Genomic DNA, 22,263 nt, shown 5'->3' on the forward strand with positions numbered 1-22,263 from the left:
AATAACACATCCATAACCGTCCAACTGTCACGATCGTCTTGATATGAGAGATTGGACCAAGGCGCAGCATGATATGAATACATCTTCTTTTTTATTATACGAAGACGTAACACGAAACACTTATACAAACTAACAAAAACAACAAACGACCGTGAAGCTACAAACGCAAGTGCACACACAAACTACTTACGTTCAACATAGACTAGACATAGAAAATGACCCACAAACAGCTAAAGCCTATGGCTGCCTTAAATATGGCTCCCAATCAGAGACAACAATAACCAGCTGTCTCTAATTGAGACCCAATTCAGGCAACCATAGACTTTCCTAGACACCTACACTGAACATAAACCATCTATTCTACTAAACCCCCTAAACCAAACAACACCCTAGACAATACAAAAAACACATACTTCACCATGTCACACCCTGACCTAACTAAAATAATAATGAAAACAAAGATAACTAAGGCCAGGGTGTGACATAACCCCCCCCTTAAGGTGCGAACTCCGGGCGCACCAGCATCAAGTCTAGGGGAGGGTCTGGGTGGGCGTCTGTCCACGGTGGCGGCTCTGGCACTGGTCGTGGTCCCCACCCCACCATAGTCACTACCCGCTTATGTAGCCTCCTCCAAATGGCCACCCTCCACATTAACCCCACTGGATTAAGGGGCAGCACCGGACTAAGGGGCAGCACCGGACTAAGGGGCAGCACCGGACTAAGGGGCAGCACCAGGATAAGGGGCAGCACCAGGATAAGGGGCAGCTCCGGACTGAGGGACGGCAGCTCCGGACTGAGGGACGGATCCTGGCTGGATGACTGCTCTGGCGGATCTTGGCTGGACGGCTCTGGCGGATCCTGGCTGGACGGCTCATGGCTGGCTGACGGATCTGGCTGCTCATGGCTGGCTGACGGATCTGGCTGCTCATGGCTGGCTGACGGATCTGGCTGCTCATGGCTGGCTGACGGATCTGGCTGCTCATGGCTGGCTGACGGATCTGGCTGCTCATGGCTGGCTGACGGCTCTGGCAGATCCTGTCTGGTTGGCGGCTCTGGCAGATCCTGTCTGGTTGGCGGCTCTGGCAGATCCTGTCTGGTTGGCGGCTCTGGCAGATCCTGTCTGGTTGGCGGCTCTGGCAGATCCTGACTGACGAATGGCTCTAGCGGCTCCTGACTGACTAACGGCTCAGACGGCGCTGGGCAGACGGATGGCTCAGATGGCGCTGGGGAGACGGATGGCTCAGATGGCGCTGGGGAGACGGATGGCTCAGATGGCGCTGGGGAGACGGATGGCTCAGATGGCGCTGGGGAAACGGATGGCTCAGATGGCGCTGGGGAGACGGATGGCTCAGATGGCACTGGGCAGACGGATGGCTCTGGCCGGAATAGGCGCACTGTAGGCCTGGTGCGTGGTGCCGGAACTGGAGGCACCGGGCTAAGGACACGCACCTTCAGGCTAGTGCGGGGAGAAGGAACAGGGCATACTGGACCCTGGGGACGCACATTAGGCCTAGTGCGTGGTGCCGGAACTGGTGGTACCGGGCTGGGGACACGCATCTCAGGGCTAATGCGGGGAGCAGCAACAGGATGCACAGGACTCTGGAGACGCACAGGAGGCTTGGTGCGTGGTGCCGGAATTGGTGGTACCGGGCTGGAGACACGCACCATATGACGAGTGCGTGGAGGAGGAACAGGGCTCTGGAGACACACTGGAAGCCTGGTGCGTGGTGTAGGCACTGGTGGAACTGGACTGGGGCGGGGAGGTGGCGCCGGAAATACCGGACCGTGCAGGCGTACTGGTTCCCTTGAACACCGAGCCTGCCCAACCTTACCTGGTTGAATGCTCCCCGTCGCCCGACCAGTGCGGGGAGGTGGAATAACCCGCACCGGGCTATGTAGGCGAACCGGGGACACCATGCGTAAGGCTGGTGCCATGTATGCCGGCCCGAGGAGACGCACTGGAGACCAGACGCGTTGAGCCGGCATCATGGCACCTGGCTCAATGCCCAATCTAGCCCTACCAGTGCGGGGAGGTGGAATAACCCGCACCGGGCTATGAATACGTACAGGAGACACCGTGCGCTCTATTGCGTAACACGGTGTCCGCCCGTACTCCCGCTCTCCACGGTTAGCCTGGGAAGTGGGCGCAGGTCTCCTACCTGCCCTCGGCCCACTACCTCTTAGCCCCCCCCCAAGAAATTTTTGGGTAGTACTCGCGGGCTTCCAGCCTTGCCTCCGTGCTGCCTCCTCATATCGCCTCCTCTCGGCTTTCGCTGCCTCCAGCTCTTCACGAGGGAGGCGATATTCTCCCGGTTGTGCCCAAGGTCCCTTTCCATCTAATATCTCCTCCCATGTCCATGAATCCTTGATGCCTTGATCCTGTTGCCGCTTGTCATGCTGCTTGATCCGGGTTTGGTGGGTCATTCTGTCACGATCGTCGAAGGGAGAGGGAGAGGACCAAGGCGCAGCATGATATGAATACATCTTCTTTTTTATTATACGAAGACGTAACACGAAACACTTATACAAACTAACAAAAACAACAAACGACCGTGAAGCTACAAACGCAAGTGCACACACAAACTACTTACGTTCAACATAGACTAGACATAGAAAATGACCCACAAACAGCTAAAGCCTATGGCTGCCTTAAATATGGCTCCCAATCAGAGACAACAATAACCAGCTGTCTCTAATTGAGACCCAATTCAGGCAACCATAGACTTTCCTAGACACCTACACTGAACATAAACCATCTATTCTACTAAACCCCCTAAACCAAACAACACCCTAGACAATACAAAAAACACATACTTCACCATGTCACACCCTGACCTAACTAAAATAATAATGAAAACAAAGATAACTAAGGCCAGGGTGTGACACCAACTATATGTGATAAAGTGAAAATCTGAGGCCCGAACCCAATCTTAACCTGCAAATATAGAAAATGTGCTGTACAATCATAGACTGTAGAGATATGTTTTTGCCTATAATTTCCGACATTTTGGTAGGCTATTTGTTCTGTCATTGTTTGCCCTAGAAGACTAATTAAACTCTTGCTCAGATGAATAATGTCATACATTTATAGAATGAAATGCTTTAACATCGGTAACGTTTTCTCTTTCATCTCTTCTTCTCTCACGATGCAAAGACATTTGCATATAACCCAACATGGTTCTGATAAGATTTCAGTTCGGCTTTGATGCACATTTTATGTGATTGAAATACTAGCAGCTTTTATGATGCTGATAAAGATAGCACCTTTACAGACTAACTGCTGAAAGAAATAAATCATATTTTTCCACTATTAATCTAGAGTAAAACATTTCATTTTGTGTAGATTTTAATGCAATAAATGTAACGGCTGTCATATTCGTTCTCCTCCTCAGACGAGGAGGAGCATGGATCGGACCAACACGCAGCGAGGTATGTAGACATAATGATTTATTAAATGAAGACGAAACACGAAGAACACTTGAATAAACTACAAAACAACAAACGACGTTAATTGAGGACAGAGGGCGCTGTTTTCACTTTGGGGGAAAATCGTGCCCAATTTAAACGGCCTCGTACTCAATTCTTGCTCGTACAATATGCATATTATTATTACTATTGGATAGAAAACACTCTCTAGTTTCTAAAACCGTTTGAATTATATCTGTGAGTAAAACAGAACTCAAGTTGGAGCAAACTTCCTGACAGGAAGTGGAAAATCTGAAATCGATGCTCTGTTCTAGGGCCTGCCTATAAATGGGCTTCATATATATCAGTATACATGCACTTCATACGTCTTCCACTAGATGTCGACAGGCAGTGAGAGAAGAAATGGAGTGTATAACTTGATCTGGGGTCGAATAAAAGCTCTCGGCATGACGTGTCTGGAGAGCGAGTGAAGGGACCTGGATTTGCCTTCTGAAATGCTGCCGTTATAGACGACTAATATCTCCGGCTTTGATTTTATTTGATACATGTGACAATATCATCGTAAAGTATGTTTTTTCAATATAGTTTTATTAGATTATTGAAATTTATTCGGGACGTTAGGCGTGTTGCGTTGTGTGCCTTTGTTCAGGAAGGAGAGCTTCGCGCTACTTTGCTAGCTTTCCGTGCTAATTGACTGGAGAAGAGGACATTCTAAAACCAAACAACGATTGTTCTGGACAGAGGACCCCTTGTGCAACATTCTGATGGAAGATCATCAAAAGTAGGACCCATTTTATGATGCTATTTCATATATCTGTCGAACATGTGAAATAGTCGTTTGCGCCCAGATTTTGGGTACTCTCTCGCTATACCTAAGCTGGATGTCGTAATGAAGTTATTTTTAGAATTCTAACACGGCGATTGCATTAAGAAGTAGTGTATCTATCATTTCCTATACAAGATGTATTTTTTAGTAACGTTTATGTATAGTTATTTGGTCAGAATAGTTGAGTGCCATAAAAATATCCGCACATTCTGGGAAAAAGATGCTACGTTAGCACAATGTATAACCACTGATTTCAGCTCTAAATATGCATATTTCCGAACAAAACATAAGTGTATGTATAACCTGATGTTATAGGACTGTCATCTGATGAAGCTTATCAAGGTTAGTCAAAAATTATATATCTTTTGCTGGTTTATTCGCTATCGCTAACGTGCCTATTGCTATCGCTAACGTGCCTTGATGAATGAATGCGGTAGTGTGGTAGGCTATTGTAGTAAGCTAATATAATGCTATATTGTGTTTTCGCTGTAAAACACTTAAAAAATCGGAAATATTGTCTGGATTCACAAGATGTTTGTCTTTAATTTGCTATACACCATCGATTTTTCAGAAATGTTTTATGATGAGTATTTAGGTATTTGACGTTGGTGTCTGTAATTACTCTGGCTGCTTCGGTCCTATTTGTGACGGTAGCTGTGATGGTAGCTGCAATGTAAAACTGATTTATACCTGAAATATGCAAATTTTTCGAACAAAACATAGATTTATTGTGTAACATGTTATAAGACTGTCATCTGATGAAGTTGTTTTAAAAAATATCTTTTGAATTTCGCGCTCTGCCTTTTCAGTGGAATGTGGGAGGAGTTCCGCTAGCGGAACGCCGGAGCCAGACAGGTTAAACAGACCTGAACTTGTGAACATAAAAAACAATGAACGCACAAACAGGAAAGAACGAACGAACGAGACGAGACAGTACCGTGTGGTGTAACAAACACAGACACAGCAACAATCACCCACAAACAAACAGTGTGAACAACCTACCTTAATATGGTTCTCAATCAGAGGAAACGTCAAACACCTGCCCCTAATTGAGAACCATATCAGGCAACACATTGAACCCAACATAGAAACACATAACATAGACTACCCACCCAGCTCACGTCCTGACCAACTAAACAAAGTTAAACAAAGGAAAATAAGGTCAGGAACGTGACAGTACCCCCCCCCCCCCCCCCCCCCCCCCGAGATGCGGACTCCGGCCGCAAAACTGAACCTCAAGGGGAGGGTCTGGGTGGGCATCTGTCCACGGTGGCGGCTCCGGCTCCGGACGTGGTCCCCACCCCACCATAATCAATCCCCGCCTCCGTAGCCTCCTCCAAATGGCCACCCTCCAAATTAACCCCACCGGACTAAGGGGCAGCACCGGACTGAGGGGCAGCACCGGACTGAGGGGCAGCACCGGACTGAGGGGCAACACCGGAATGAGGGGCAACACCGGAATGAGGGGCAACACCGGACTGACTGGCGGATCCTGGCTGGCTGGCTCTGGCGGATCCTGGCTGGCTGGCTCTGGCGGATCCTGGCTGGCTGGCTCTGGCGGATCCTGGCTGGCTGGCTCTGGCAGATCCTTGCTGGCTGGCTCTGGCGGATCCTGGCTGGCTGACGGCACTGGCTGCTCCTGGCTGGCTGACGGCACTGGCTGCTCCTGGCTGGCTGATGGCACTGGCTGCTCCTGGCTGGCTGACGGCACTGGCTGCTCCTGGCTGGCTGACGGCACTGGCTGCTCCTGGCTGGCTGACGGCACTGGCTGCTCCTGGCTGGCTGACGGCACTGGCTGCTCCTGGCTGGCTGACGGCACTGGCTGCTCCTGGCTGGCTGACGGCACTGGCTGCTCCTGGCTGGCTGACGGCACTGGCTGCTCCTGTCTGGCTGACGGCACTGGCTGCTCCTGGCTGGCTGACGGCACTGGCTGCTCCTGGTTGGCTGACGGCACTGGCTGCTCCTGGCTGGCGGACGGCTCTGGCTGCTCCTGTCTGGCGGACGGCTCTGGCTGCTCCTGTCTGGCGGACGGCTCTGGCTGCTCCTGTCTGGCGGACGGCTCTAGCGGCTCGGGACAGACGGACAGCTCTGACGGCTCGGGACAGACGGGCAGCTCTGACGGCTCGGGATAGACGGGCAGCTCTGGCGGCTCGGGACAGACGGGCAGCTCTGACGGCTCGGGACAGACGGGCAGCTCTGACGGCTCGGGACAGACGGGCAGCTCTGACGGCTCGGGACAGACGGGCAGCTCTGACGGCTCGGGACAGACGGGCAGCTCTGACGGCTCGGGACAGACGGGCAGCTCTGACGGCTCGGGACAGACGGGCAGCTCTGACAGCGCTGGGCAGGCAGGCAGCTCAGACAGCGCTGGGCAGGCAGGCAGTTCTGGGCAGACTGGCAGTGCAGGCGGCTCTAGGCAGACGGGCACACCTGTAGGGAGGAGACGGAGAGACAGCCTGGTGCGTGGGGCTGCCACAGGACCCACCAGGCTGGAGAGACCTACAGGAGGCTTGATGTTAAGAAGAGGCACCTGAAGGACCGGGCTGTGGGGGAGCACTGGAGCTCTGGTGCGCAGCCTTGGCACCACTCCCCCAGGCTGGAATACTACTCCAGCCCGTACCCTCCAGAGTGCAGGCACAGGTTGAACCGGGCTGTGGATGAGCACTGGAGATCTAGTGCCTACTACGCGCACCTCTCCCTTAGGCTCCACTCCCACATTTGCCCGGTACGAGCGGAGTGTAGGCATAGGACGCACTGCACCCTCCCAGCGCCCCGGAGACACAGCACGCAGAGCCGGCGCAGGATACCCTGGACCGAAACTGCGTACCGGAGACCAGACGCGCTGAGCAGGCACAATACGCCCCGGCTGGATGCCCACACTCACATGACACTTTCGGGGGGCTGCCCTATAGCGCACCGGGCTATGGGCACGCACTGGCGACACCGTGCGCTTAACCGCATAACACGGTGCCTGACCAGTAACGCGTTGCTTATAATAAGCACGAGGAGTGCGCTCAGGTCTGCTACCTGGCTTAGCCACACTCCTCTCTAGCCTCCCCCCCAAAAAATTCTGGGGTTGCCTCTCGTACCTGTCGCGCTGCCATGCTGCCTCCTCATATCGCTGCCGCTCAGCTTTCGCTTCCTCCAGCTCAGCTTTGGGGCGGCGATACTCCCCAGCCTGTGCCCAGGGTCCTTCTCCGTTCAAAATCTCCTCCCATGTCCAGGAGTCCTGGGATTTCTGCTGCTGCTGTCGCTGCCCTTTTCCCCGCTGCTTGATCCTTTGTAGGTGGGTGATTCTGTAACGGCTGTCATATTCGTTCTCCTCCTCAGACGAGGAGGAGCATGGATCGGACCAACACGCAGCGAGGTATGTAGACATAATGATTTATTAAATGAAGACGAAACACGAAGAACACTTGAATAAACTACAAAACAACAAACGACGTTAAACAGACCTGAACTTGTGAACATAAAAAACAATGAACGCACGAACAGGAAAGAACGAACGAACGAACGAGACGAGACGAGACGAGACAGTACAGTGTGGTGTAACAAACACAGACACAGCAACAATCACCCACAAACAAACAGTGTGAACAACCTACCTTAATATGGTTCTCAATCAGAGGAAACGTCAAACACCTGCCCCTAATTGAGAACCATATCAGGCAACACATTGAACCCAACATAGAAACACATAACATAGACTACCCACCCAGCTCACGTCCTGACCAACTAAACAAAGTTAAACAAAGGAAAATAAGGTCAGGAACGTGACAATAAATGCTTAATTCTGCAGGAGTTAATTATATATGTATATGTGAGAGGTTATAGACCTAGCCTAAATTCAGTGTTAAGATTTCAGTTACTATTCTATTTAACCCATCTGCACAGTACAGTTCCCTTGACGTGCCATATTTGAAGTTTCCAGTCTTGTGACTGTCTAATTTGTATAGCGCCTCACAATCATTGCACATAGCACTTTATTTATTTAGCCTTATTTTACCAGGTAAATTGACTGAGAACATACACTACATTACCAAAAGTATGTGGACCCTCTCCTCGTCGAACATCTCATTCCAAAATCATGGGAATTAAATGGAGTTGGTCCACCATTCGCTGCTATAACAGCCTCCACTATTCTGGGAAGGCTTTCCACTAGATGTTGAAAAATTACTGTGGGGACTTGCTTCTATTCAGCCACAAGTGCATTAATGAGGTCAGACACTGATGTTGGGCAATTAGGCCTGGCTCGAAGTCGGCGTTCCAATTCATCCCAAAGGTGGGGTTGAGATCAGGGCTCTGTGCAGGCCAGTCAAGTTCCTCCACACCAATCTCGACAAACCATTTATGTATGGACCTCTCTTTGTGCACGGGGGCATTGTCATGCTGAAACAGGAAAGGGCCTTCCCCAAACTGTTGCCACAAAGTTGGAAGAATGGAATCGCCTAGAATGTAATTGTATACTTTAGAGTTAAGATTTCCCTTCACTGGAACTAAGGGGCCTAGCTCGAACCATGAAAAACAGCCCCAGACCATTATTCCTCCTCCACCAAACTTTACAGTTGATACTATGCATAGGGGCAGGTAGCGTTCCCCTGGCATCCACCAAGCACAGATGTGTCCGTCGGACTGCCAGATGGTGAAGCGTGAGTCCTATGGCGGCGAGCTTTACACTACACTAGCTGATGCTTGGCATTGCGCATGGTGATCTTAGGCTGGATAAAATGGTGCCAACAGATAGGGCAGCCGTGCTTCTAGTTCCTAGGCAACTCTGCAGTATTTTGTTGTTTTATGTGTTATTTCTTACATTATTAGCCCAGAATCTTTTTTGTGTTATTACATACAGCCGGGAAGAACGTTTGGGATATCAGAGCGATGGTAAATCACCAATATTATGACCAGGAATACGACCTCCGGAATCAGATCCTTTGTTCATACCCCCCAGGGCAATTGAACTGATTCCAGAGGCTGATCCAAAACACCGCCGGCGGAGAAGAGTTATTCAGACTCAGGAGGCGAGCACTCCACCCACCGCTTCCGAGTATATTAATTGCTAATGTTCAGTCTCTGGATAATAAAGTTGAGGAGCTCAGGTTGAGGATTTCCTTCCAGAGAGACATCAGGGATTGTAACATACTCTGTTTCACGGAAACATGGCTCTCTCGAGATATACTGTCTGAGTCCATGCAGCCAGTTGTGTTCTCAGTTCAATGCGCAGGCAGGAATAAATATCTCTCCGGGAAGAAGAAGGGCAGGGTTGTATGTTTCATGATTAACTACTCATGTTGTGATTGTGATAACATACAGGAACTCAAGTCCTTTTGTTCACCCGACCTAGAATTCTTCACAATCAATTGAAGACCGTAACACCTCCCAAGAGAATTCTCTTCAGTTATAGTTACAGCCGTGTATATTCCCCCTCAAGCCGATACCACGACGGCCCTCAAAAAACTTCACTGGACGTTATGCAAACTGGAAACCACATATCCTGAGGCCACATTTATTGTAGCTGGGGATATTAACAAAGCAAATTTGAGGAAAACGCTACTGAAGTTCTATCAACACATTGACTGTAGTACTCGCGCTGCTAAAACACTTGACCATTTACATTTTAGTCATTTAGCAGACGCTCTTATCCAGAGCGACTTACAGTAGAGTGCATACATTTTATTACATTTTACATACTGAGACAAGGATATCCCTACCGGCCAAACCCTCCCTAACCCGGACGACGCTATGCCAATTGTGCGTCGTTCCACGGACCTCCCGGTTGCTGCCGGCTGCGACAGAGCCTGGGCGCGTACCCAGCCCAGCTTGGGCACGAACCCAGAGACTCTGGTGGCGCAGCTAGCACTGCGATGCAGTGCCCTAGACCACTGCGCCACCCGGGAGACCACTGCTACTCCAACTTCTGGGATGGTTACAAGGCCCTCCTCCGACCTCTCTTCGGCCGATCTGATCACGACTCTATTTTGCTCCTCCCTTCTTGTAGGCAGAAAACTCAAACAGGAAGTACCCGTGCTAAGGACTATTCAACACTGGTCTGAACAATCGGAATCCATGCTTCAAGATTGTTTTGATCACGCGGACTGGGATATGTTCCGGGTAGCCTCCGAGATTAACATTGACGAATACACTGATACGGGGACTGAGTTTGTCAGGAAGTGTATAGGAGATGTTGAACCCACTGTGACTATTAAAACCTACCCTAACCAGAAACAGTGGATATATGGCAGCATTCGCGCAAAACTGAAAGCGAGAACCATCGCATTTAAGCATGGCAAGGTGACTGGGAATATGGCCGAATACAACCAGTGTAGTTATTCCCTCCATAAGGCAATGAAACAGGCAAAATGTCAGTACAGAGACAAAGTGGAGTCGCAATTCAAGGGTTCAGACACATGACGTATGTGGCAGACAATCACAGACTACAAAGGGAAAACCAGGATACCGACGTCTTGCTTCCGGACATGCTAAACACCTTCTTCGCCCACTTTGAGGATAACACAGTGCCATCGAAGCAGCCTGCTACTAACAACTGTTGGCTCTCCTTCTCCATGGCCAACATGAGTAAGACATGTTGGCCATGTTTGTCTATGTAGATTGCATGGCTGTGTGCTCGATTTTATACACCTTTCAGCAATGGGTGTGGCTGAAATAGCCGAATTCACTCATAGGGGTGTCCACATACTATCGCATATATAGTGTACTCTTTTACAGCGACGACCTGGGGAAGAGTTACGGGGCGGAAAGGGGATGAATGAGCCAATTGGAAACTGGGGATGATTAGGTGGCCAGATTGGGAATTTAGCCAGGACACCGGAGAGTCAGGACACCCATTTAACGTCCTATCCGAAAGACGGCACCTTACTCGGGGCAATGTCCCCTTCACTGCTCTGGGGCATTGGTATCTCCTTAGACCAGAGGGAAGAATGCCCCCTACATGGCCTTCCAACACCACTTCCAACACCACTTCCAGCAGCAGCTGGTCTACCATCCAGGGATCGACCAGGACCAACCCTGCATTAGCTTCAGAGGCAAGTCAGAGGCAAGGCAGAAACTTCCGGCGCCGACCGAGATGGCCGCCTCGCTTCGCGTTCCTTGGAAAATATGCAGCATTTTGTTTTTTTATGTGTTATTCCTTACATTGGTACCCCAGGTAATCTTAGGTTTCATTACATACAGTCGGGAAGAACTACTGAATATAAGAGCAACGTCAACTCACCATCGTTCCAACCAGGAATATGACTTTCCCGAAACGGATCCAGTGTTTTGCCTTCCACCCAATACAATGGATCTGATCCCAGCCGGCGACCCTATGCGACGCCGTAAAAGGGGCAAACGTAGCGGTCTCCTGGTCAGGCTTCGGAGACGGGCACATCGCGCTCCACTCCCTAACATACTACTCGCCAATGTCCAGTCTCTTGACAATAAGGTTGATGAAATCCGAGCAAGGGTAACATTCCAGAGAGACATCAGAGATTGTAACGTTCTCTGCTTCACGGAAACATGGCTAACTCAAGAGACGCTAACGGAGTCGGTGCAGCCAGCTGGTTTCTTCACGCATCGCGCCGACAGAAACATACATCTTTCTGGTAAGAAGAGGGGCGGGGGTGTATGCCTTATGATTAACGAGACGTGGTGTGATCATAACAACATACAGGAACTCAAGTCATTCTGTTCACCTGATCTAGAACTCCTCACAATCAAATGTCGACCGCATTATCTACCAAGGGAATTTTCTTCGATTATAATCACAGCCGTATATATTCCCCCCCAAGCAGACACATCGATGGCCCTGAACAAACTTTATCTGACTCTTTGTAAACTGGAAACCACACACCCTGAGGCTGCATTCATCGTAGCTGGGGATTTTAACAAGGCTAATCTGAAAACAAAACTCCCTAAATTCTATCAGCATATCGATTGTGCTACCAGGGCTGGTAAAACCTTGGATCATTGTTATACTAACTTCCGCGACGCATATAAGGCCCTCCCCCGCCCTCCTTTCGGAAAAGCTGACCACGACTCCATTTTGTTGCTTCCAGCCTACAAACAGAAACTAAAACAACAAGTTCCCTCGCTCAGGTCTGTTCAACGCTGGTCCGACCAATCTGATTCCACGCATCAAGACTGCTTCGATCACGCGGATTGGAATATGTTCCGCATTGCGTCAAACAACAACATTGACGAATATGCTGATTCGGTGAGTGAGTTCATTAGAAAGTGCATTGACGATGTCGTACCCACAGCAACGATTAAAACATTCCCAAACCAGAAACCGTGGATTGACGGCAGCATTCACGTGAAACTGAAAGCGCGAACCACTGCTTTTAACCAGGGCAAGGTGAACGGAAACATGACCGAATACAAACAGTGTAGCTATTCCTTACGCAAGGCAATCAAACAAGCTAAGTCCCAGTACAGAGACAAAATAGAGTCGCAATTCAACAGCTCAGACACAAGAGGTATGTGGCAGGGTCTACAGTCAATCACGGATTACAAAAAGAAAACCAGCCCCGTCGCGGACCAGGATGTCTTGCTCCCAGACAGGCTTAATAGCTTTTTTGCTCGCTTTGAGGACAATACAGTGCCACTGACACGGCCCGCTACCAAAACCTGCGGGCTCTCCTTCACTGCAGCCGAGGTGAGTAAAACATTTAAACGTGTTAACCCTCGCAAGGCTGCAGGCCCAGACGGCATTCCCAGCCGCGTCCTCAGAGCATGCGCAGACCAGCTGGCTGGTGTGTTTACGGACATATTCAATCAATCCTTATCCCAGTCTGCTGTTCCCACATGCTTCAAGAGGGCCACCATTGTTCCTGTTCCCAAGAAAGCTAAGGTAACTGAGCTAAACGACTACCGCCCCGTAGCACTCACTTCCGTCATCATGAAGTGCTTTGAGAGACTAGTCAAGGACCATATCACCTCCACCCTACCGGACACCCTAGACCCACTCCAATTTGCTTACCGACCCAATAGGTCCACAGACGACGCAATCGCAACCACACTGCACACTGCCCTAACCCATCTGGACAAGAGGAATACCTATGTGAGAATGCTGTTCATCGACTACAGCTCAGCATTTAACACCGTAGTACCCTCCAAACTCGTCATCAAGCTCGAGACCCTGGGTCTCGACCCCGCCCTGTGCAACTGGGTCCTGGCCTTCCTGACGGGCCGCCCCCAGGTGGTGAGGGTAGGTAACAACATCTCCACCCCGCTGATCCTCAACACTGGGGCCCCACAAGGGTGCGTTCTGAGCCCTCTCCTGTACTCCCTGTTCACCCACGACTGCGTGGCCATGCACGCCTCCAACTCAATCATCAAGTTTGCGGATGACACTACAGTGGTAGGCTTGATTACCAACAACGACGAGACGGCCTACAAGGAGGAGGTGAGGGCCCTCGGAGTGTGGTGTCAGGAAAATAACCTCACACTCAACGTCAACAAAACAAAGGAGATGATTGTGGACTTCAGGAAACAGCAAAGGGAGCACCCCCCTATCCACATCGACGGGTCAGTAGTGGAGAAGGTGGAAAGTTCCTCGGTGTACACATCACGGACAAACTGAATTGGTCCACCCACACAGACAGCGTTGTGAAGAAGGCGCAGCAGCGCCTCTTCAACCTCAGGAGGCTGAAGAAATTCGGCTTGTCACCAAAAGCACTCACAAACTTCTACAGATGCACAATCGAGAGCATCCTGTCGGGCTGTATCACCACCTGGTACGGCAACTGCTCCGCCCACAACCGTAAGGCTCTCCAGAGGGTAGTGAGGTCTGCACAACGCATCACCGGGGGCAAACTACCTGCCCTCCAGGACACCTACACCACCCGATGTCACAGGAAGGCCATAAAGATCATCAAGGACAACAACCACCCAAGCCACTGCCTGTTCACCCCGCTATCATCCAGAAGGCGAGGTCAGTACAGGTGCATCAAAGCAGGGACCGAGAGACTGAAAAACAACTTCTATCTCAAGGCCATCAGACTGTTAAACAGCCACCACTAACATTTAGTGGCCGCTGCCAACATACTGACTCAACTCCAGCCACTTTAATAATGGAAAATTGATGTAATAAATGTATCACTAGTCACTTTAAACAATGCCACTTAATATAATGTTTACATACCCTACATTACTCATCTCATATGTATATGTATATACTGTACTCTATATCATCTACTGCATCTTGCCATCTTTATGTAATACATGTATCACTAGCCACTTTAAACTATGCCACTTTATGTTTACATACCCTACATTACTCATCTCATATGTATATACTGTACTCTATACCATCTACTGCATCTTGCCTATGCCGTTCTGTACCATCACTCATTCATATATCTTTATGTACATATTCTTTATCCCTTTACACTTGTGTGTATAAGGTAGTAGTTGTGGAATTGTTAGGTTAGATTACTTGTTGGTTATTACTGCATTGTCGGAACTAGAAGCACAAGCATTTCGCTACACTCGCATTAACATCTGCTAACCATGTGTATGTGACAAATACAATTTGATTTGATTTGAAGTCAGCAGTGGGATGCAGGGTAGTATGCATAGCCGGCACTGTTATCATCCTCTTTTACCACTTCCCCAAATCTTTCCCAAACATTATTTTTCTGGCCCTCCCTTCTCTTTTCAATTCAACAGCTATTCTCTTATTGAATTAAACTCTGACCAGAGGTGTCATGCCCATTGGGGGCACAGGGGCACGTGCCCTATTACATTTGTTTGGTTTTTCTCTGTAATACTACTAGCCACTTAGCAATTTTATTAAGTTGGCTTTAGCTAGCCCAGATAGGTTCCCAATCTCCCGACTTCATAACTAGCTACCAGCTATCAATCAAGTTAGAGTAGCTAGCTTGTCTAATTGTCTTAGCTGGCATGCCTGCTGGCAAGGTTGGTAGAAATTAGAAAAGCAAGCAATAATTAAATGTACTGAATACGACTCGTTCAATCTTTTACCCAGATTTTAGTAGAGATGCAGAGAAGCATATGTAGGTTCTTCTTAGGGATAGCCCCTTTTCTTTAAATTGTCGCCTAAAATGACATACCCAAATCTAACTGCCTGTAGCTCAGGCCCTGAAGCAAGGACATGCACATTCTTGGTACCATTTGATAGGAAAGACTTTGAAGTTTGTGGAAATGTGAATTGAATGTCAGAGAATATAACACAATAGATCTGGTAGAAGAAAATACAAAGAAAAAAACAACCGTTTGTTTTCTACCACCATCTTTGAAATGCAACAGAAAGGTCCCAAGCCATCACGCTGGTTGTAATTCCGATGGTGTCCACAAGATGGCAGCAATGTATGTGCAAAGTTTCAGACGTATAACTTGAAGTATGAGCAAACTACATGACATTTAGTGTGAAGTCACCCAGGTACATTTGGGCAAATCGTGAAGGAGACATTTACATTCACATTACATTTTTCTGCAAGATTATCATCAAATCTGTATACTTGGACTTTGATTTAGCTTTTCCAGTATTAGTAGCAATATTATAAGTTCAACATTTGCAAACACCCAGTTTTCATAACTTCATAGCTCTCAATATTCTTATAATTTTTGTCCAAAAGGAAAAGGCTTGCTGTTGCACAAGGTTAGCAGGTTTCCCAATACTCCCGTAAAGCCCAGCTCATTGGCTATCTAGCTAACTTTGTTTGACCCCGATTGGTGCTTATTTGACAAAGTTACAGATGATCAAGTGAAGAGCGCCCGCATCATCGGCGTGCCATGAACGCGTCGCTCTTGACCAAATTTGGTGTCCTATAGGATATACTACACCCCTAATGATATAGTGAAGTCTGATTACATTCTATGATCTCTGAGGAATAAATACGAACATGATTTGACTGGTTGAAACAACGTTTAGGGTTAGATTTGAACAGATTCCTTTCTTTGCAAATTGAACGAATGGAAATACTGTAACGGTCGTTCTCCTCCTCTTCGTCCGAAGAGGAGGAGTAGGGATTGGACCAAAGCGCAGCGTTGTTATATGACATAATGAAGTTTATTAAAGTAAGACGAAACACAAAAACACTATAACAGACTACAAAACAAATAAACGATGTAGACAGACCTGACTTGAGAACTTACAAACTACGAAGAACGCACGAACAGGAACAGACTACATACACGAACGACAAACGAAACAGTCCCGTGTGGTAGACATACAGACACGGAAGACAACCACCCACAACAAACAATATGAAACAACCTACCTATATATGGTTCTCAATCAGAGGAAAACGTAAAACACCTGCCTCTGATTGAGAGCCATACAAGGTCAATTAAACCTGACACTTAACATAGAACAAACAACACAGACTGCCCACCCAGCTCACGTCCTGACCCACTAAACACAACTATACAAAAGGAAAACAAGGTCAGGAACGTGACATTACCCCCCCCCCCCCCCCCCCAAGATGCGGACTCCGGCCGCAAAACTCAACCTCAAGGGGAGGGTTTGGGTGGGCATCTGTCCACGGTGGCGGCTCCGGCTCCGGCTCCGGACGCTGTCCCCACACCACCATAGACCACCCTCCAAATAAACCCACCTAAATTAAGGGGCATCACCGGGATAAGGGGCATCACCGGGATAAGGGGCAGCACCGGGATAAGGGGCAGCACCGGGATAAGGGGCAGCTCCGGACTGAGGGACGGCAGCTCCGGACTGAGGGACGGCAGCTCCGGACTGAGGGACGGCAGCTCCGGACTGAGGGACGGCAGCTCCGGACTGGCTGACAGCTCTGGCTGGTCATGGCTGGCTGACGGCTCTGGCTGGTCATGGCTGGCTGACGGCTCTGGCTGGTCATGGCTGGCTGACGGCTCTGGCTGGTCATGGCTGGCTGACGGCTCTGGCTGGTCATGGCTGGCTGACGGCTCTGGCTGGTCATGGCTGGCTGACGGCTCTGGCTGGTCATGGCTGGCTGACGGCTCTGGCTGGTCATGGCTGGCGGACGGCTCTGGCTGATCCTGGCTGGCGGACGGCTCTGGCTGATCCTGTCTGGCGGAAGGCTCTGGCTGATCCTGTCTGGCGGAAGGCTCTGGCTGCTCCTGTCTGGCGGAAGGCTCTGGCTGCTCCTGTCTGACGGAAGGCTCTAGCGGCTCCTGTCTGGCGGACGGCTCTAGCGGCTCCTGTCTGGCGGACGGCTCTAGCGGCTCCTGTCTGGCGGACGGCTCTGAAGGCTCATGGCAGACGGGCGGCTTTGCAGGCTCAGTACAGACGGGCGGCTTTGAAGGCTCAGTACAGACGGGCAGTTCATGAGGCGCTTGGCAGACGGACAGTTCAGACGGCGTTGGGCAGACGGGCAGTTCAGGCGCCGTTGGGCAGACGGGCAGTTCAGACGGCGTTGGGCAGACGAGCAGTTCAGGCGCCGCTGGGCAGACGGCAGACTCTGGCCGGCTGAGACGCACTGTAGGCCTGGTGCATGGTACCGGAACTGGAGGTACCGGGCTAAGGACACGCACCATCAGGCTAGTGCGGGGAACAACAACAGGGCACACTGGACTCTCAAGGCGTACTATAGGCCTGGTGCGTGGTACCGGCACTGGTGGTACCGGGCTGAGGGCACGCACATCAGGGCGAGTACGGGGAGAAGGAGCAGTGCGTACAGGGCTCTGGAGACGCACAGGAGGCTTGATGCGTGGTGCCGGAACTGGAGGCACTGGGCTGGAGACACGCACCACAGGGAGAGTGCGTGGAGGAGGAACAGGGCTCTGGAGATGCACTGGAAGCCTGGTGCGTGGTGTAGGCACTGGTGGTAATGGGGTGGAGCGGGGAGGTGGCACCGGAAATACCGGACCGTGCAGGCGTACTGGCTCCCTTGAGCACTGAGCCTGCCCAACCTTACCTGGTTGTATGCTCCCCGTCGCCCGACCAGTGCGGGGAGGTGGAATAACCCGCACCGGGCTATGTAGGCGAACCGGGGACACCATGCGTAAGGCTGGTGCCATGTAAGCCGGCCCGAGGAGACGCACTGGTGGCCAGATGCGTTGGGCCGGCTTCATGACATCCGGCTCAATACTCAATCTAGCCCGGCCGATACGAGGAGCTGGTATGTACCGCACCGGGCTATGCACACGTACAGGAGACACCATGCGCTCTACTGCGTAACACGGTGTCTGCCCGTACTCTCGCTCTCCACGGTAAGTACAGGGAGTAGGCGCAGGTCTCCTACCTGACTTCGCCACACTCCCTTTTATCCCCCCCCCAAGAAATTTTTGGGGTTTCTTTTCGGGTTTCCAGCCACGTCTCCTTGCTGCCTCCTCATACCACCGCTCCTGGGCTTTAGCTGCCTCCCTCTCTTCAAAAGAGCGGCGATATTCCCCTGTCTGAGCCCAGGGTCCTTTTCCAGACAATATTTCCTCCCAAGTCCACGAGTCCTGTTTTTTTGGCCGCTGCTGCTGGTTCCTCTCACACTGCTTGATCCTTGTTAGGTGGGTGGTTCCGTAACGGTTATCCTCCTCCTCTTCAGAAGAAGAGGAGGAGTAGGGATTGGACCAAAGCGCAGCGTGATAGTTTGACATAATGATATTTATTAAAGTAAAGACGAAATACGAAAATACTTCAACAAACTAAAAAAACAAATAAACGAACGTAGACAGACCTGAACTAGAGAACTTACATATACACGAAGAACGCATGAACAGGTACAGACTACACAAACGAACGAACAAACGAAACAGTCCCGTGTGGTGCACAGACACAAACACGGAAGACAACCACCCACAAACAAACAGTGTGAACAACCTACCTTAATATGGTTCTCAATCAGAGGAAACGTAAAACACCTGTCCCTGATTGAGAACCATATCAGGCTAAATGACAATGAACCTAAACATAGAAACACATAACATAGAATGCCCACCCCAACTCACGCCCTGACCAACTAAACACATACAAAAACAAGAGAAAACAGGTCAGGAACGTGACAAATGTGTCGACTTTCCAAGATACAGTTTATGTCATCCTGTCATTAGTAGTAATGTCTCAGACAACAACTGATCTGAGATCATATTCATTAAGTACCAACGTATATTTTCAACTGGTTGGATTACCGAAATATGGTTCCGTTTCCCACTTTTCGATGTTACCAGACTCTCTATGTTACAAAGGCTTTACAAGATTCAACTTTATGAAGTAGAGAGAGAGAAAAGGGTAAAGGTATTTATGGGGGTCATAAACCTCCCCTCAACAGGCCAACGTCATGACAGAAGCTTTCAAAGTTCTTGAAATTTTACGCTTTGACTCACCTTCATGTCTTAAAGTAATGATGGACTGTCGTTACTCTTTGCTTATTTGAGCTGTTCTTGCATAATATTGACTTTTTGGTCTTTTACAAAATAGGGCTATCTTCTGTATACCATCCCTAACTTGTCACAACACAACTGATAGGCTCAAACATATTAAGAATGAAATAAATTCCACAAATTAACTTTTAACAAGGCACACCTGTTAATTGAAATGCATTCCAGGTGACTACCTAATGAAGCTGGTTGAGAGAATGCCAAGAGTGTGCAAAGCTGTCATCAAGGGAAAGAGTGGCTACTTTGAAGAATCTCAAATATAAAATATATTTTGATTTGTTTTAGATTATTATTAGTTTTATTATTTATATTATGATTTGAACACTTTTTTGGTTAATAGATGATTCCATATGTGTTATCTCATAGTTTTGATGTCTTCACTATTATTCTACAATGTAGAAAATAGTAAAAATGACAACAAAAAAACTGAGTAGGTGTGTCCAAACTTTGACTGGTATTGTACTTTGTGCCTCCTCAGATCTTTGGGGTGCATGACTCCCCTGACTCTGACATTGTCCTTTTTAACTCAGTGGATCGAAGTTAACTTTTTCCACCGAAGTTCCCTCAAGCATTTTGGTGAATGGCGTGCATTTGGCGTGTCTAGGCTACAGTCATGCACTAAAGCAGGGGTGTCAAACCCATTCCACGGAGTGCCGAGTGTCTGTATGATTTTGGTTTTCCCTTTCAATTAAAACCTAGACAACCAGGTGAGGGAAGTTCCTTACTAATTAGTGGCCATAATTCATCAAGTACAAGGTTAGAGCGAAAACCCGCAGACACTCGGACCTCTGTGAAATTAGTTTGGCACTTGCCCTAAAGCTTTTTTGTACCCATTGCCTAATGCCAGAAAAAAATAATGAAAAAAAAACTTCAATGTAGCCTATAGATATGAATTGCACAAGAATTATACATTTATAGATTTTTTATGCATTGTTTTCTCTTTATTCAGCCCGCCTGCCATCCACCTGCCCTTCATCCACACAATATTTCATGACCCTCCCTGCCGATATAACTGCTGGTACTGTTGGTTATGAGTCAACCCGCGCATCACTATTGCCCTCTACCACTTCTGAGCCATGCTTTGAGTCTCATACAACATGTCATCGTGTTTATATCTCCCTCTGCCAGATCCGCTCGGACCAGGACCTGGAGAAAGGGATACGCTACAGCATCACTGGAGCAGGGGCGGACCAGCCTCCCATTGATGTGTACAACATCGACCCTGTGCACGGCAAGATGTTTGTCACCAGACCCCTGGACAGAGAGGAGAGGGCCTCCTACCATGTGAGTTACGGTCGCTCCACACATCTGTTGTGTGTCTGTCTATCTGTTTGTCTGGGTGTCTGTCTGTCCGTCCATCTGTCTGTGCAGGATGGCTGTCGTAATTCTGTCACACTGACACAGTGAGACTGAGTGAAGCCTCAGATTCTGAGTACAGCCTTTTGTATGCTTTAGCAACACTGTCATGTTTATGCCAGACTGTCCTTTCTGAGTTATGATAAAAGTGTGAAATGAAAGAAAGAAAGATTGCCTTGACAAAGCACAGATTTCTGCAGCCATTCAAGCTGTCAATTAGGCTTGAAGGAGGTTTTTCAGCAGAGAGAGAGACGGTTTGGAGAGGAGTGTGTTTGTCTTTAACGGCTAATGAACAGTCGATGTTCTGGGTGTTGCGTTGGTGTTGTGTTTAGGAATCACATGACAGCAGGGGCAACCCTTTCTTTGTCTACAGCTGGCTGTTTACCCCCATCAGACTGGAACATGTTCCCCATGAACTCTGCAGCTACATGCTGCCTCCTCTCCTCTGACAGCTTTATATTTAGCACACATCTGCCTCTTACTGTACACACTTCAGACATGCTCACAACATTAGATATTTCCTTAGAATAGATTAAATATTTATTTCAAATATCACAGATATTTGCTTTACATACAAAAATGTACCACGAAAGAATGGGAGACATAGCATAGGCCAGACAGACATAACAAACCAGGGGTTGAAACCGGTTCAGGAAACAGAAACGAAAACTGGAAAATAACTACATTTTTAGAGGAACAGAATCAGAACCGCGAACAAAAGGCGAACAAAAGGCGAACAGCATACTAGAACCATTATTTTAAGTTTGGAAATAATGTTATTTTACGTTCCTGGCATTCTATTCCAGTCTCAGAATAAACGTGCCAATGCAAAGCCCCCACTTTGTCACTTAGAAACGTATTCCAATGTCTGCCTGCCAGCTAAAAATCTTTGCCTGTGCGTGTGTATGAAACACGACCCTCCTCATATATATATATATATATATATATATATATACAGTACCAGTCAAAAGTTTTCGACACACCTACTCATTCCAGGGCTTTACTGAATTTTTACTATTTTCTTCATTGCAGCATAATAGTGAAGACATCAAAACTATGAAATAACACATACAGAATCATGTAGTAACCAAAAAAGTGTTATAAAATCAAAATATATTTTATATTTGAAATTCTGCAAAGTACCACCCACCTTGATGACAGCTTTGCACACTCTTGGCATTCTCTCAACCAGCTTCATGAGTAGAAGTCACCTGGAATGCATTTCAATTAAAAGGTGTGCCTTGTTAAAAGTTAATTTGTGGAATTTATTTCCTTCTTAATGCATTTGAGCCAATCATTTGTGTTGTGACAAGGTAGGTACAGAAGAT

General features: G+C 48.6%; 1 protein-coding gene across 1 annotated transcript in view; it reads left to right on the top strand.

Annotated features, from left to right (window-relative positions):
- LOC120020740 (cadherin-4-like) overlaps positions 1–22,263 on the top strand; it is a 404,415-nt gene that overhangs the window by 316,915 nt on the left and 65,237 nt on the right. Inside the window, exon 8 of the mRNA XM_038964479.1 lies at positions 20,708–20,863. Coding sequence (XP_038820407.1) covers positions 20,708–20,863 — 156 coding nt within the window. The remainder of the gene's footprint in view (positions 1–20,707; positions 20,864–22,263) is intronic.

The sequence above is a fragment of the Salvelinus namaycush genome, chromosome 2 (genome assembly GCF_016432855.1).
Source record: "Salvelinus namaycush isolate Seneca chromosome 2, SaNama_1.0, whole genome shotgun sequence".
NCBI lineage: Eukaryota > Metazoa > Chordata > Actinopteri > Salmoniformes > Salmonidae > Salvelinus > Salvelinus namaycush.